Source organism: Notolepis coatsorum (genome assembly GCF_963971535.1).
Source record: "Notolepis coatsorum genome assembly, chromosome: 10".
NCBI lineage: Eukaryota > Metazoa > Chordata > Actinopteri > Aulopiformes > Paralepididae > Notolepis > Notolepis coatsorum.
Window position 1 is genome coordinate 44,477,809 of NC_140174.1, and position 17,547 is coordinate 44,495,355.

A 17,547-nucleotide genomic window follows, 5' to 3' on the forward strand; every position below is an offset into this window, starting at 1 on the left:
AGGAGAGCTGTTTGAAGATATTGTAGCCAGGGAGTATTACAGTGAAGCTGATGCCAGGTATGAGACTCACTCACTCACTCACTCACATACACACACTGCTACAAACACAATATAGAAGCATTATTTTAGCATTAGATATTCTTATTGCACACTCATAGAAATGCACATACTGTACACGTGCAAACGCCTACACACACACACACACAGACACACACACACACACACATACATGGAGAGACAGTGATTATCAGTTTGCTTGTATTCTTCGCAGCAGCTGCATTCCCCTGTCAACAAGTGCATCAGTATGCTACCCCTCATCTCCTTCCCTCCCCCCCCCCTCTCTCTCGCTCTCGCTCTCTCTCTCTCTCTCTCTCTCTCTCTCTCTCTCTCTCTCTCTCTCTCTCTCTCTCTCTCTCTCTCTCTCTCTCTCTCTCTCGCTCTCTCTCTGCCCACTGGTACAGTATCTCTCTTGCCCTCTCTCCCTCTATCCCACTCTCTCTCCTCTGCCCACTGCTATCTCTCTTTCTTTGCCTACTGCTCTCTCTCCATGTCTCCGCCTACTGCTACCCCCCCTTCTCTCACACTGTTATCTCTCTGCCTACTATTTTTTCTCTCTTCTCTCTCTCTCTCTCTCTCTCTCTCTCTCTCTCTCTCTCTCTCTCTCTGCCTACTGCTATCTCTCTCTTTCTGCCTCATCCCTCTCTTCTCTTTTCCTGTCCTGCCCTCCCAGATTTCTCCTCCTCTCTCGTGTCCCCATGTGTTGTTCAGCTTATGAGACTGTTGTATAATTGGATTAGGGGTCTTTGTTTTGCACGAGAGGGGCATTACACACACACACACACACACACACACACACACACACACACACACACACACACACAGTGGGAAGAGCACAGTGCCGCTCTAAACGGCGGTCTGTGTCAGGCCTGGATCAAACTGGGCACAAACCGGAAACTGGCTGCAGGCTCTGATGCAAAGAGATAAAAGCAAAGACTTCTAGCGGTTTGATCTACAACATTCTGACAGTGTAACTGTTTTGTCGAGGCGTCTTGGGACACGCGGCCACATTCCAGTTTTTTGGCCGGTGGTGGTGTGTGTTCCTGTCTGCCCCGTACCCTGTCGTGGCTGGTGTGTGTTCTAGATCATCTGCCAACACCAGTTAGGATACCAATGAGAGGATGTGTGGCCGGTTTCTAGTTAGGGTGGTCCCAGGTTTCCTATACTTGCATCCTTTACCGTTGGTGCTGTTCATCTTCCTCACCCCAGCTACTCTAGCTTATCTCGCTTGCTGAACTTTCTGGCAAAGACACAAGAGACTTCTCCGTTTTCGTGGATATTCCCAAACAGAATAAATAATGCATCTGCACGAAACTGCTTAGCTGGCTCATTATCCTCGTAACAAAGATATTCACAGATTAATAGAACATTATGGGCCTGGTATTTTTTTCCATTTGAAATTGACCTCGAAAGGCTAATATATCCTTAACGTGTCGCGCCACACATGGGAAGTGGGAAATACAAAAGCTGCCACGCTGGCAGCGTCCTTGTTGCCTAGCAACGGACGGAGAATAGACTGCAGTGGCTATGTCTGCCCTGCTCTCAGCCTGGCTTCCCCAGAGCTACCTTTTCACTAACCATCCATCTTGTCCGTTGTCTTACCATGTAACGTCACCAGAGAGGTGAGGTTAGTTCTCAACATGCGTTCAGGAAATCTAAACCTAAACCACAGAGCTTTCCAGGCCTTGATCCCACTGGGCCCGGAGGAGCCGCTCACAAGGCATGTATGTGACGTGACACGGTTTGGAATAGAGGTCAGTGCCTGATGTGTCTGTCTCTCCCTCTCTCCACTTTCTCTCTATCTCTCTCCCACTCTCTCTCCCACTCTCTCTCCCACTCCCACTCTCTCTCTCTCCCACTCTCTCTCTCTCTCTCTCCTCTCTCTCTCTGTCTCTCTCTGTCTCTGTCTCTGTCTCTGTCTCTGTCTCTCTCTCTCTCTCTCTCTCTCTCTCTCTCTCTCTCTCTCTCTCTCTCTCTCTCTCTCTCTCTCTCTCTCTCTCTCTCTCGCCCTCTCTGTACAGCCAATGTATTAATCAGATCTTGGAGAGCGTCAATCATATCCACCAGCATGATATCGTACACAGGGACCTGAAGGTGAGTGGCTGCCCGTTGCCTTGACAACCACACACACACACCTCTGCCTGTCGCCTTGACAACCACACACACACACACACACCTCTGTCCGTTGCCTTGACAACCACACACACACACCTCTTCTCGTGGCCATGGCAACACATGGATGGCTCTCCGTTGCTCCATCTCTCTCTCCTTCTTTCTCTGTCTCTCTGTTTCTACTTCCACCCCCTCCCTTTCCCTGCCTCCTCCTTGAATCCTCTCTCTCTCTCTCGCCTCTTATCTGTTCTCCCTGACTCACTCTCTTCTTTCTCTCTCTTTCTCTCTCTCTCATACCACAGTCAGATGATACACGTCTGCCCTTGACCGTAGCTCTAAGCATATGTGTGTGTGTGTGTGTGTGTGTGTATACACAATTTAGAATAGGGCAAAGTGATGGCGAGTCATTTGCACATGAGGCTTTCAGAGGTTTGAAGGAGGTTGACTTTTCCTATGGCAAGGAAACGAGGATTCAGACACACATACATGCACGCACACACACGCACACACACACACACGCACACACGCACACACACACACACACACACACACACACACACACAGACACACAGACACACAGACACACAGACACACAGACACACAGACACACGAACACATAGACACCTCTGACTATTGTGAAGGGGTCATTATAAGAGATGGACGAAAGGCAGAGCTGAACCTCAGGGGTTGCCATGACAACCTGAGTGACATCACAACAGCCGTGGAGCACCGGGAGGGTGTGTGTGTGTGTGTGTGTGTGTGTGCATGTTTGGGGGGGGGGGGGGGGGGGGGTCCTTAAGTCATCTTATTGCTGATTGGCTAATACAATTTTGCTGTACCTAGATTAACTGAATGTTCAAAAAGCCATTATGTCTGGAGCAAGGCATGTTTCAGGTGTGGTGTGCGCGTGTGTGCGCATGTCTCTTAGTCAGTGTATAACAGTATTACCGCCGCTGCCTGTCTGATTTGTTGGCCTTTATCCTGAGTGGGCTTTTACTGCAGCCCTTTATGTTGCACTGCCCAAACAACAGCCATTTAGAACACACACACACACACACACACACACACACACACACACACACACACACACACACACACACACACACACACACACGCACCGAATACACATTCCATTTAGCATGCAGTCTGCAGAGCTGCCTAAATGACTCCCAAGTGGTTTCCATGACTACGAACCCATGCCATATAAGGCGTTGTAGAGAGAATCTCACTCACACATCTTTTCTTACTTCCTCCCTCTCTCCATCAGCCACCCTCTCGCTCGCGTTCTCTCTCTCTCTCTCTCTCTCTCTCTCGTCTCTCTAAGACCCACTTCTCCTCTTTTCATTCTCCAAGCTGGATCAAACATATCAAATGTAAATGTTTCCAAAGCATACTGATATTAAAACCACTGCAGGAACTCACTGCAGAATGCCTGTTTCTCTTGTCCCGCCTGTTCTCAACCCTCCCGTGTGTGTGTGTGTGTGTGTGTGTGTGTGTGCGCGCTAGCCTGAGAATCTGTTGCTGGCCAGCAAAATGAAGGGCGCTGCAGTGAAGCTGGCAGACTTTGGCCTAGCCATCGAGGTGCAGGGAGACCAACAGGCCTGGTTTGGTAAGGACCCCCCCCACACACACAGACACACACACACATTTACCTTATGGCTGTCCAGAGAAGACACTCCCAGGATTGATTACATTTAGTAATTTAGCTCACACTTTTATCCAAAGCAACTTACAAAATGTTGTAAGTTTGTTGTTGTAATTGTGTCCAACAAGTTAGCGGAAGGGGTACACATCTGGCCCCTAAGTGGTATTGTTTGTCTAGCAGTGCATAATTTGACTGCTTCACTTTGAGTGCATAGTATAGAAAGAGTAGTATAGTAGGTAGTAGTATAGGCATAGTACATATTGGCCCTGTCCACACGAACGCTGGGTTTTATGTATCCGTGATTGTATGTGCGCAGTTGCACTGTTCGACCACACGCAACCGGGGTTTTGCTACACTGCAGCCGCGGTCTTTGAAAACCGGAGTCCAGGGTGAAGTTTTGTGCGCATCCCGGTTACAGTGGTTGCGTGTGGGCATAGTAACCAAGGCTATTTCCAGTGTTTAGGGCAGAGCTGTCGCAATTTTTTCCCATGTTTACGGCAGACTGTCGCAAACAATAGCAAGTTAGCAACCGAACGCGGGAGATTAGAGCAGAGCCAGCTACATCTGAGGGAACGCCGTTTTGAAAAAGACAGCTACTGAAATGGAAGTGATGGTGTCGGCTGTTCATGGATGTTATGTTCTAGAATAGACATAGTAGTATAGACATAGTAGCATAGTAGATATATACATAGTAGCATAGTAGTATAGATATGGTAGCATAGTAGTATAGAAGTAGTAGCATAGTATATATTAGAATAGACATAGTAGCATATTATATATTATAATAGACATAGTAGCATAGTAGATAGTAGTATAGACATACAGTAGTAGCAGATTTGTGTTGCAATGGGAAGCCAGTACAGCTCTCTGATAAGTGGGGTGACATGGGCGGACTTTGGTAGGTTGATCAGGCTGACTGCTGCGTTCTGTATGAGTTAGCCGGTAGACCAGCTAGCAGAGCATTGCAATAGTCAAGGCGTGACACGACTGTTGATTGCAGGAGGATTTGGGTGGCTTCTTTTTTCAGGAAGGGCCAGATCCTTCTCATGCTGCAGGAATAATCTGCAGCTTCTGGTGGTTCAGGCAAAATGAGCAGAGAAGCCCAACCAGTCGTCAAGGACCACACCTAGGTTCTTGGTGGTCGAGGACAGAGCCACTAACACCTCAAACTAACCAGCTGACCATGTTACACAACAATCGCACGGAGAAATCGATCGTAGAACAACCTGACTTACCAATTCCCCAGTGAAAGTATAGCTTGAACTGTCCACAATGCAATGCAGCTGACATAGCTTTTAGGGATGATCGTGAGTAGGGGTGTAACGATGCAACCTCACAACGATTAATTTCGATTACGATTATTCAGGCAACGATTCAATGCATCATGAAATCTCTTCATTTGACCACGATTCGATACATTTTCTATCAATTAATTCCCCCAAAAATGTTGAATACACAAATGTGGCTGGGGGAACTGATTCACTCAGCATGAATGGACTATAGGTCAATAAAAACAATACACAAAAAAAAAGTTACAAAATATAAATAAATAAATAAATTCTTTCGATTATAATCGATTCTAACATTTTTGAATTGTCACATTAGAATCGATGCATTTCGATTAATCGATGCATCGTTACACCCCTAATCGTGAGTAATGGATTACTTGAGTACTCGCCATTTCAACTGAACTTGACTGGTATTCCACTTTGTGTGGTGTTCATCAACTATTGATATGTTCCATGAGTGGAGAGACCTGCTGCGGACAGAGTGGAGGTAGTGTAATTGTTGCAAATTACTTGACTGTTTTGACTGGAAATATGCGTTAAGCATTGGGTATATTGCTGTGCATTGTTATGTCAGTGGAGCGAGACATAATAGAATCTGTAGCATCTGTGTGCGTGTGACTGCACAATATCTCGTTATTGCTGCTGCCATGCGCTTTAAGATGCGTTTTAAAAATAGATTTCCCTAAACAAGTACTCAAGCACTACTCAAGTAATTCACGTCAGTACTCAGGAAAACGTTGCTCGTGCCCGTTCCTAGTAGCTTTATATTTCCATTTTGTAGAGCAGCCGCGATTGATAGACAGACCCTTGTGGTTCAATGAAGTAATTAACTTACGTTATTTAGCTGTTAGCTAGCTTAGCTAGCAGGTGACATAAGTCAAAATTATTTGATTCACGCCGCTTCTCGGTGGGGTTATGCTTGCTGAAAGTAACTCTTACTTTGGCAACATTAATCATTTGAGTGGCATTTAATAATGTAAAGGGACACACAAGGGAAGTAATCCTGGCCAGTCATAAGCCACAGAACATCGGCTACATTGTAAATGGAACATAATTATTCCAACAATGTAATCCACCAAATCACACTTCAAGATTTTCTGTTACCAACAATGTAATCCACCACATCACACTTCAGCATGTTCTGTTACCAACAATGTAATTCATGAATCACACTTAAGGATATTCTCTTACTGATCATTCAATTCAGAGTGACAAAAAACTGCTTAAAAAAATAATGCAAATGTAGCCGACAAGGTCGCCAGATATATGGTAGGCCTAATTACCCAGAAAGCTACTGTGATGACAGCCATTTGTTTAGGAAACTTTATCTGAAAGGTTTTATTCAAATTTCCACAAGGGGATCTATAAAGGAATATCTTATCTTATTCAAAAAAACAATCTTAAGAAAACAACTGCAGTATAATTGTCCCCCATATTAAAGTGCAACTTATACATAATACATACATTTCTTTCGCCGGGATATCAGCCTTTTTCTGCTCCATACTATCATTATTATATCAGCCTTTAAAAATCGACCAACCTCTAAAATGTACTTATTCACTAACGGAAGTAAAGGCTGACTCAGCGGGATAAAGTGAGACCAAAAAGGTACATTGCAACATCTAATCGGACAATACTTCCTGGAATGTGTTGGAAAATCGACATTTGAGGAGTTTTAACAGTAAAGGTGTTTCAGAGTGGATATTTTCCAGTAAGAGGCTCACTCTCACCATACAGGTCACATTTAGTTAATGGTGCTTTGCTTGGGTCCATAGTTGCCAGCATTTGGCCCACTTCCGTCTGAAGGGCCCGAGCTATTAACAGGCACTCTACATGTCATAATCTGCTCTCTGTCATAATAAATGAGCCACTTGCATAACTACAGAAAAACCTTACTTCTGAAACCTCATTAGACCTTAAAAGGGATAGGTGTGCTTTTTGGAACCAGAGCCCTATTTGCTACTTATATTGATGATTGGTAGACTGGTAGAATCCTTTCTCAGCACAATCCATGATGTTCCTCATTCTAGCTCTGGATAGTTGGCCACAAACCAATACAAAGTCAATGGGGTCACACTCCTGTCTGTACAAGCTGACTGGGGCTCACTGACATCTACTCCACAGTGCACTGCACACACAGTACATTTCAGCGAGCCCCAGACAGCTTGTACAGACAGGAGCATGACCCCTTTGACTTTGTATGGGCTTGTGGCAAATTTTCCGGGGGCCACTATGAGGAACAGCGTCACCGTCAATTGTGCTGAGAAAGGCCTCTACCAAACGACAACATCATTGTTAGTCTCTCTCTCTCTCTCTCTCTCTCTCTCTCTCTCTGTCTCTGTCTCTGTCTCTGTCTCTGTCTCTGTCTCTGTCTCTGTCTCTGTCTCTGTCTCTCTCTCTCTGTCTCTCTCACTCTGTTAGTAAGAAATAGGGCTAGGGTTCCAAAAATCACAACTATCCCTTTAAGGACTCTTAATTACATTTTGTATATTTCCATTGGGCAGGTTTTGCGGGCACCCCTGGCTACCTTTCCCCTGAGGTCCTGAGAAAGGACCCCTACGGCAAGCCGGTGGACATCTGGGCTTGTGGTGAGTCTCGGAATATAAAGCAAATGATAAAAGTGTCCATTTATATTAATGTATTCCATACCTGGATTAAAACATCTTCTCAGGAAACAAGTTGACTGGCGAGGGACAGCTAAGGTTCTAAACCTGAATGTGAAGAGATGTGTCTCAAAGGTCTTGAATACCAACTGTCTTTTCTCCTCTCTCTCTCTCTCTCTCTCTCTCTCTCTCTCTCTCTCTCTCTCTCTCTCTCTCTCTCTCTCTCTCTCTCTCTCTCTCTCTCTCTCTCTCTCTCTCTCTCTCTCTCTCTCAGGTGTTATTCTCTATATCCTGTTAGTGGGGTATCCTCCCTTTTGGGATGAAGATCAACACAAACTCTACCAACAGATCAAAGCTGGGGCTTATGATGTAAGCGTGTGTGCTCATGTGCATTCATGCATGCATGAATGGATGTGTGGGTGTGTGCATGTGTACCAGTGTGTTTGTGTGTGTATATTCATAAAGGTGTGTGAAGGGTGCAGTGCAGGGGCTGGCTAGGCAGCTGGTGAATGTTTAATAGTGTCCAATTGAGAGCTGGTCCAAAGCTATTGATCCTATCAGGGCCTCCCTGACGCATTGCAGAGGGGTGTGTGTGTCTGTGTCTCTGTGTGTGTATAGGAGAGGGAGAGAGAGATAGAGAGAGAAGGGGTATCCGCCTGCCTTGGTCTCTGTGGTAATCAAGTTACATTGCAGTTTTCCAGAAAGGGGTGAGCCTCTCAGACTGGCTGTCTGTATCGCAGGGTATTCTCAGTACTGCTGTGAACACTCTGTGAGAGGTGAATACCTCAGACTAAGAACCCTTATAGCCGTCTTTTAAATGTTCAGACGAACATCTTTTTGAAACTTGATTATCGAAAGATTCCCAGTTGGAATGTTGTGTTCATTCATAGCTAAAGACACTAAAGGTTGAATACTTCAGTGGATGTATCACATTCACACTACCAAGGGATTTGGATTGACTTAACAATAGAAAATACCTGAGCTGACCAAGAACATTTCAAAATGGACCTATTTGGTTCTTTGTCTGTAGGGTTCAATTATATTCACAATTTAACTTCATACATCAGGTTTTCTTACATCTTTCTTGCCCCGAACCCACATTTAAAGCAGCAATGTGATTTGATAGCTTGGTATAATTAAGGGTCATTACTGACTATTCACTGCAGAGTTCTGTCGCCTCTATGTATTGATAGAATGTTGTGTCTTGGGATCAGATCGTGCTTATCTGGATTTGGGCTCGGGGCCTGGTGCTGCTTCCCTGATTAGTGCAGGGCTCCAGACTAACTTTTTACATTGGTTGTACCAGTGCGCCTAACTTTTTAATTTAGGTACACCAGCACATAATTTAGGTGCACCCAAAAATGTCCACTGTGCCTTTTCCCGCTGCAATAATAATAATAATAAAAGTTACCTTTTTTTTGTCAGTTTCCATACACATTAGTAATTTCTAGGGCTGTCAGTTTATCGCGTTAATTAGATTAATGAATTACACAGCAAATTATCGTGTTATGAAAATTAACTCCGAATTAATTACAATTTTTTTTTTTTATTGTATAACTTTTTTTTAATCTTATTCATTCCATAAGAACGTAGAGTACACATTTACAGACTTTTTTTTTATAATGCCATTTGCATGTTCTTGGTATCTGATTCTAGGGACATAATGGATCTCAGGGAATGTATTCCCAGTGTCAGAAATACTGTGTGTTACTAGGCTTGAGTAAATTGTAATGAACCAAATGAGAATATCAATTCTTTTTTTAATCTTTGACTGTGAATAACACTGCTCAAATTGACCAGACCTGAAAAATCTAAGCAAATTAATAGATGGAAGATGATTAAACAGAAGGTTTTGTAGATACAGTACTGAATTCTGCCATCCGGACACATGCAATTTGAAATATGATTATAGAATATAGAATATCAGGCATAAAATGGTTATGTGATTAAAATGCGATTAATTAGATTAATTAATTACAAATCCTGTAATTAATTAGATACATTTTTTTAATCGCCTGACAGCACTAGTAATTTCTTAAGATGTTATGTAAATTATTGTAAAAAATTACATTGTATTACAGTTAGCTCGCAAAGTCCAATCCTTCACTTTTTTAATGTCTATTTTAACACATTCAGCTCAGCTCCAGTTAGAGCTGTCCCCAAGCCTGTTTTTGGGATTCGAACATTCGCCAGGGTTTTTTGAACGGATGTTCGAACAATCGTTTTTAATCATGCAAACAATTTGCTCCTAAATAGGGAGGTATCTGACGTCACTTTGGACCGCCCGCGAGGTCCACCCGTATAGGGATTTATCTTTGGGAAAATGGATTATCGGCTATTGTAACAATTCTACCTCATGAACATTTGGAAAGCTTTACATTTTTGTACAAAATGAGTTCCCTTCTATCACTAACATTATTTGTTAAGCATTTTTGGTTGAAATAAAATTCAGCAATCTTTTTTTTTTTTTACAATTAATTGCGCACAGAAAGGTACACCATGCAAATGTTGATGCTTTATTTGTTTTAAACGAGACGATTTATAAATGGGCAATGGGCAAATACATTGTGTTTTCAAGATGGTGGACCGGCCGGAAACCGCAATCATGTAACCACTACACCTCCCTATACTAATAGTCTTTCGGGTATTTTATTTTGAAAAATGGCCACTTCCGTCCGCGCCTCAATCCAGCGTACTGTCGAGTCTTGACTTTAGCTAACTTTAGGCACATAGCGCACATTGCTGCGGTTGAGTAGTAGACGTACCTACTTAGTTACTGGTCACGGGAGGCTTGAATAATGTTTGAATGATAATCCATTTTGTGAATACATTTGTTGAAACAGCTTTGTTGGCCGACGGCTCCTGCTATCTTAACGTTAGCTAAAGCTAAAGGGCTGCGCTCTAACGTTACATAGCTTAATTTTTTTTTAAGAACGCACATGGCCACGGGGAAAAAGACGCTACACGCACACACACACACACATACACACAGACAGACAGACCTGCTGGGAGCTGGGAGCACCAGGGCGACAAGGGAAAACATCCAGTCGCACTGCACTGATTTCTGGTCGGAAAATGCGACCAAAACAGTCGCACTCTGGAGCCCTGTAGTGCTTTCTCTGGTTGGACTTCCAACTGCACCAACCAGTAGGCCTATCTGTTACTTGACAGATCCCACTTAAACCTACAAGATCACGCCGGTCCTTTGCAACTCTGTTCTCTAGGAAGCGGTCAGACTGGAAGTACTTTCAGACTGATATAATGAAGCGTTCAGGAGGGTCAGGGTTGAGTATAAATCAGGCAAAGATTTAGCAGGAATTCTGCTGGGTTGCCTTACATGGCTTGAATTGCATAATTACTGTTGCAAACTGTTGGCATACAGATTTAGTTTTTATCCGTCTCGCTGGCTTACTTGGCTCGGATGTAAACTCAATGAGAGATCTAACCATCCTCTTTGCGACAGGATGCATCGTGTTCATGGGAAATCTGGTCCTCGTTTTGAGAAACACTACCAAACAATATTGAATTCATCACATCAAGGCTATCGATGTGTACCGTGGCAATAGCCTAATTTTGTATGGCAATTATACCAAGCTATCAAAAGTAATTGGACAATGATATATTGACGTTAAAAGGCTATGCGTAGGAGCAAAAAAAAAAAAAAAACGAGTGCCTGAAACCAAGACGCATTAAAACAGACAAGTAACTGCATTGTGTGGTGGTTCCACCAGAAACCAATTTACAACCTGCTTTAGGTCCCAGGACATAGTTTATTAGTCTCATTGCGCCAGACAAGTTAATCACAGTGCCAGGCATCTGGGTGGCCAGGCTAGTGGTTTATGAAACCCTGTCACACTGCCATCCAATGGAATTTACCCACTGCCCCATAGTTCTCTGTTCACGAGAAGACAATGGAAAATCACCTACATTTAAAGATGAGCTGTGAGATTTTCCATCATTTGTAAACGTTGTAAAGATGAACTCTGAAAAGTAGTTTGAAACGAGGACCATGTAGACTCAACCGTGTACAATTATGTAGAATAAGCACACGGTATGGTGGTTGATTTCATGCGGTTCTCATTTCAAACAATGGGAACATCTTTTTAAAATTGTAATAAAAGGAGGTCCCTGGAACACTGTTTGAAGCTAGAAATATACAGTAAAACCATTTTATCTTAACATTTATCTGAACCTCAACCCCCCCCTCCAGTAATGCTATATCACCTGGCTGTTGCACATCTAAAACGCATTATATCATATTGTAATGTAGCATATTGTAAAAACCAACTTTCATTGTTTTAATGTGTTAATTGTATGACAGGCTGTCAATAATCAATTAACACATTGAGAGCCACGCCCCTATGCCCAGATAACCCCTTCCGTGCCAGCGCTTTAGTCAATGGGAGGTTGGGGATATTTGCGAACGCTTAAACTATATCTTAAATTATGGCTATGGGTCTAAAACACCCCTTGCTTATCAATGACTTGCTTGCAGTCAACATGTATGAAACGGATTGTTTTTTCATTGGTACATTTCCGTTTTATACCATTTTGAATACGAGTATAGTTTCTGAGAGTTCTAGTAATTTCAGAAATTCCGCGATAATAGCCCTTTAGTGGAATACACAAAACACGTTTTAATTTTTCGGCTGGTTTATGAATAGTTTTCAAATAAACGCTAGATTATCGATAGTATATGTGTACTTATGCGCGCTAGAGAAGCGGGCTGAAAAATGTATTATCTATGCCGTGCTTAGCGTTAACGTTACGCACACACGTCACACACACACACACACACTTTGTGATCGCTGTGAAAAAAACATCTGATTAACCCAGAACTGGTAACATAGAGTCCTTACCTCACATCAGATGTTCTGCAAAAAGATTAATCCAATTCCTGATCGCCATTCCAAATATCGATCGCATTTATTGATCCAACGTTATACTCCGAAACAGATAATCAACGCTTCTTACAGTCCCCTCAGTCAATGCAATAGTATCCAGATGCATGCCCCAGAAGTAAAACGTGGACCGGAGTTATTTTTTCTATGCACTTTTTCAGCCAATCCAATCCAATGATGTGCAATACCATCCGGGAGATGATAGGCCGCGGTATTTGCCCTTTTCGAGCTCAGAGCCATTCCCAATGATAACGTCAGGCTGGATGGATGAAAAATGAATGGATATTGCTAATAAAAGAAATAACGAGGAAAAAAAAACGAGAACTCGTCATTGGCACTCAACGCATGGCGAGTTAAGACGACTAATCTCGTCGTTGGCACTCAAAGTGTTAACTCGTATACCAAAAATACATAGCAAAATGCATCTGTAGGAGTTGTGGTAATGATGATAAAATTGTTAGAAGAAGTAATCATAAGTACTGCTCATTGGTCACAGGAGTCTTCAGTATCGTTGAATGCCGATCCAGTACATTAAAGTTCAGGTTTTTACCGCTCATCCACAATATATATAAGAAATGATTATACAGTATATTATTTGAAGTTACAAAATATTATACAGCAACAGTATTACAAAATGTACGAAAATGTAAAATTTTGAATAAAATCCCACCATGTCAATTATATTACAAGATGACATGTCATATCACATAGTAATTTGTACCGGAAAACGAAATACCGCCTATTATGATATTTTGTCTATACCACTCAGACCTAAGTTAACCTAGCACAGCAGTGTTGGCTCCTTCAGAATGGGACATCGTTAGCAGAGATGGCCTTAACAACAGTATGTTTGCTTGGACTGTAGACGACACATCGCGCTCGTCGCTTGTAAAGACTGTGACGTGTATACAACTTGATTTAATCCAAAATTCTGTTCCGAAAAGGCTTACAGCGTTTTGTTTTGGTTTATGATGACATAAGGTATCGCACTGCACAGTGCATCTACGGTGGGAGGTGTTCATGTGGCAGCAGCGGTATATTAATACCAGTGCACCTCCTTCTGTCCCTTGGTCACCTCCTCCCTTCCCCACCTCCTCTTGTCTCCTCGCCTCCCCCAGTTCCCCTCCCCTGAGTGGGACACGGTGACCCCTGAGGCCAAGAACCTGATCAATCAGATGTTGACCATCAACCCGGCCAAGAGGATCACTGCCGAGCAGGCCCTCAAACACCCATGGGTCTGCGTAAGTGTCTACACACACACACACACACACACACACACACACACACACACACACACACACACACACACACACACACATGTTTGCGTAAGTACATGCACACACACATGTTTCGTAAGTACACATAAACGCCCATACACACAGGTTTACGTAAGTACATGCACACACACACATGCACACACACGTAGGTTTGCGTAAGTACACACACACACACGCACAGGCTTGCATAATTACACACAGGTTTGCTTAAGTACACGTACATGCACACACACACAGGTTTCGTAAGTACACATAGACGCCCATACACACACAGGTTAAATGCCCATACACACACAGGTTTGCGTAAGTACACGTACATGCACACACACACACGTGCACACACAGGTTTGTGTAAGTACACATACATGCACACACACAGGTTTGCATGACTACACATACATGCACAATTGCACACACACAGGTTTGCATAAGTACACACAGGTTTGCTTAATAAGTACACGTACATGCACACACACAGGTTTCGTAAGTACACATACACGCCCATACACACAGGTTTGCGTAAGTACACATACACGCACACACACAGGTTTGCATAAGTAGACATACAAGCACAGAATCTGTCCCCTGTGCTTTCTTGTTTGTTCTTCACGTGTTTCTTCTCCTCCTGCAGCAACGCTCCACAGTGGCATCCATGATGCACAGACAGGAGACGGTGGAATGCCTCCGCAAGTTCAACGCTCGCCGAAAACTTAAGGTACTATTCCCTGAAGCCAATAGTGTCATCCTTGATTTCTACACGGAACATGTATAAATGCCCTTGGCGGTGTCACCGGTCCCGGCGTGGGCCAAGGAGCTACTCCTCTCCCTAAAGATGGAACTGCACCGCAAGTGCTGTGATTGGCCCGCTGGCCTCAAACCCCTGCATTTCCACATTCACCTTGCTTTCCTGTGGAGGAGAGATTAGCAAAAAGGTTGCATGGAGCTATAAATGCTCAAAACCACTGCGGATAAAGAACCTAGGTGGACACTCGTTCTGTCTTGTTTAATGTATACACATACTGCTCTTCCCACTGTGTACTAAGTACTAAGAAAGTACAACTTTCTTGACCTGCGTAGTATGTACCTCCACGATCAATTCTCCCAACTTCCTCTCTAAATCTACCTCTCCCTTCCATCCATCCCTCCCTCCCAACCACTGTCTTTCTGCCCGCTTGGAGAGCAGCTAAATGTTCCAAAGCATCTAGTCTGATGGAAATACAAAAGAAGAAGGATTTCATTCAGAGGCGCTAAGAAATGTTCCGAAATGCTCTAAAAAGAGCCTGTTAAAGCACGTGCTTGAGATCGATTTGTAAGTAAACTTAAATGTAAATGTTTGAATGTCTGTTTGTTTCTTTTTTTGTGTGTGGAGATGAAAATTAATCGTTTAGATGCACCGATTAATAGATAAAATAACCATTGGATGAATCGACTACTTAAATAACTGCTAGTAGCGGCTCTAAATCCCTCAATTCTCTCTCTCTTCTTTGTGACATCCAGGGAGCGATTCTCACCACCATGCTGGTTTCTAGAAACTTCTCAGGTGGGTGTGCGCCCTGTCCCTCCCTCCTCTTCCCAGCCCCTCCCCCCTCTCCTGCATAACATACAGAGGGAGAGGAGGAGGAAGGGGAGAAGAATGGTGCCCTTCTCGCCTCCTTAACCCACCTCTCACACACACACACACACACACACACACACACACACACACACGCCAGCCTGTTCTCAAATTCTCAAAATGACAATGTTTCTAAGTGAGTGCGTGTGTGTACTGTATATTGCAGGGATGATTGATAGGCATTCTGAATTGATGTAATGTTTACAGTGCTACTATATATGTAATGATACATGGTTTGTGTAAGCAGCCCAGAAATGTGATATCCTGTCATGTACACACTATTGTGTGAGGTCAGTAACATTTCTTCCAGTGCTAACATTTCTCTCCCTGTGTGTGTGTGTGTGTGTGTGTGTGTGTGTGTGTTTATGACCATGACCCTTCTTTCTGCTGCCTCTGGAGTGTGTGTGTGTGTGTGTGTACTTACGCGTGTGTGTGTGTGAGAGAGAGTGGGAGCCCTGGAGTTAATTGAAGTTTTCATGTAGGGGTCAAGTGTGGTGTTCTTAACAGGGGGTTAACCACAAGCTTCAGTATTTATGTCTCAGTCCAATTAGAGGTCGGATCGGTTGAAGCCCTGTCCTCAGCCCTTCCAGGATTGGTTAGTGTTCCGCCAGTGTCTTCAACCTTGGCCCTAGGGAACCACAGGGGTGCGCGTCTTTGCTCTAGCCCGGCGTTTATTAAACTGTGGGGTTGTTTGTGGTGGGTCTAGCCCCGGCAGTTATTAAACTGTGGGGTTGTTTGTGGTGGGTCTAGCCCGGTGTTTATTAAACTGTGGGGTTGTTTGTGGTGGGTCTAGCCCGGCGGTTATTAAACTGTGTGGGGTTGTTTGTGGTGGGTCTAGCCCAGCGGTTATTAAACTGTGGTGGGTCTAGCCCAGCGGTTAATAAACTGTGGTGGGTCTAGCCCAGCGGTTAATAAACTGTGGGGTTGTTTGTGGTGGGTCTAGCCCGGCGGTTATTAAACTGTGGGGTTGTTTGTGGTGGGTCTAGCCCAGTGGTTAATAAACTGTGGTGGGTCTAGCCCAGCGGTTAATAAACTGTGGTGGGTCTAGCCCAGCGGTTAATAAACTGTGGTGGGTCTAGCCCAGCGGTTAATAAACTGTGGGGTTGTTTGTGGTGGGTCTAGCCCGGCGGTTATTAAACTGTGGGGTTGTTTGTGGTGGGTCTAGCCCGGCGGTTATTAAACTGTGGGGTTGTTTGTGGTCAGTCAACACGTGAGTATAGTGTAACAGTAGGTGTTAATAGGCCTGGGTCCCAAGGTATCTGTCAAATTCACTGTGATGCCTTCATGTAAACTATTAGGCTCCTGCTGGCATCCAGTCTTCTGGCTGTTTTCACAGCAACCGTTCGACTTGTCCTACATGAGTAAATAAAGGTGGAACCGACGAACCGTAGACATAGAATAATTAATATTCTCCATCTATAGTTACACCTTTGTTTACCCAACGATGACGAGTGAAAGTGGCTGCTGTGTGCTAAGGGCCTATACTGTGTGGGACTGTCAACAGACGTTTCCAAATGGAAACAGATCGAGACGAGTATATGTTTGCATCCCAAACACATTATTTTTGGTCATTTGGTCCAGTATAGACACATAATAAGTACATAGTCGAGTGCTACCTGGAAGTGCCGGTTTGTGTCATCGTGAATTTCCCAGTATTAGACGAAATTCTTCAACGTCGGTCTTGCAACTGAAAGAAGGTTGAGGACCCGCTGATCCAGTCCATTTATATTAACACGGCAGTGAACCTGATTCAGTGGAAGCACAGCATCGCTAGGCTACAGCCTGTATGCCCTGTAGCTCGCTAGGGCCACACTTGAACGACGTGGCGGTTGTGAGACAGGCCGTCCTCATTTGCATAGCTCCTCCCACAACTCTAGCGTTTCTGTCCAATAGTGGGCCGGCAGCATACCAACTCTGCTGCTGCCTCCTCCACCGCCTCGCTGGCTCAGGAAGGTACGTCCCAGAGACACGCCCATCCACTTCCTTCCTACACACACACACACACACACACACTTCCTGTCCATGGGGTCATAGTACGGGCTTTCCCCCCT

At 44.0% G+C, this 17,547-nt stretch overlaps 1 protein-coding gene across 12 annotated transcripts in view; it reads left to right on the top strand.

Moving 5' to 3' along the window:
• Positions 1-6: 6 nt before the first annotated feature.
• Positions 7-17,547, top strand: part of LOC311235067 (calcium/calmodulin-dependent protein kinase type II subunit gamma-like) — a 53,404-nt gene continuing 35,863 nt past the window's right edge. For 9 of the 12 annotated variants that reach the window (XM_084322403.1, XM_084322399.1, XM_084322408.1 and 6 more), the window contains exons 1-9: positions 7-57; positions 2,079-2,151; positions 3,676-3,778; positions 7,608-7,691; positions 7,981-8,075; positions 13,726-13,848; positions 14,516-14,599; positions 15,382-15,424; positions 17,390-17,449. In XM_084322403.1, coding sequence (XP_084178529.1) covers positions 3,703-3,778; positions 7,608-7,691; positions 7,981-8,075; positions 13,726-13,848; positions 14,516-14,599; positions 15,382-15,424; positions 17,390-17,449 — 565 coding nt within the window. In that variant the 5' untranslated portion in view covers positions 7-57; positions 2,079-2,151; positions 3,676-3,702. The remainder of the gene's footprint in view (positions 58-2,078; positions 2,152-3,675; positions 3,779-7,607; positions 7,692-7,980; positions 8,076-13,725; positions 13,849-14,515; positions 14,600-15,381; positions 15,425-17,389; positions 17,450-17,547) is intronic. The other 3 variants (XM_084322405.1, XM_084322409.1, XM_084322402.1) reach the window with 1 other exon arrangement.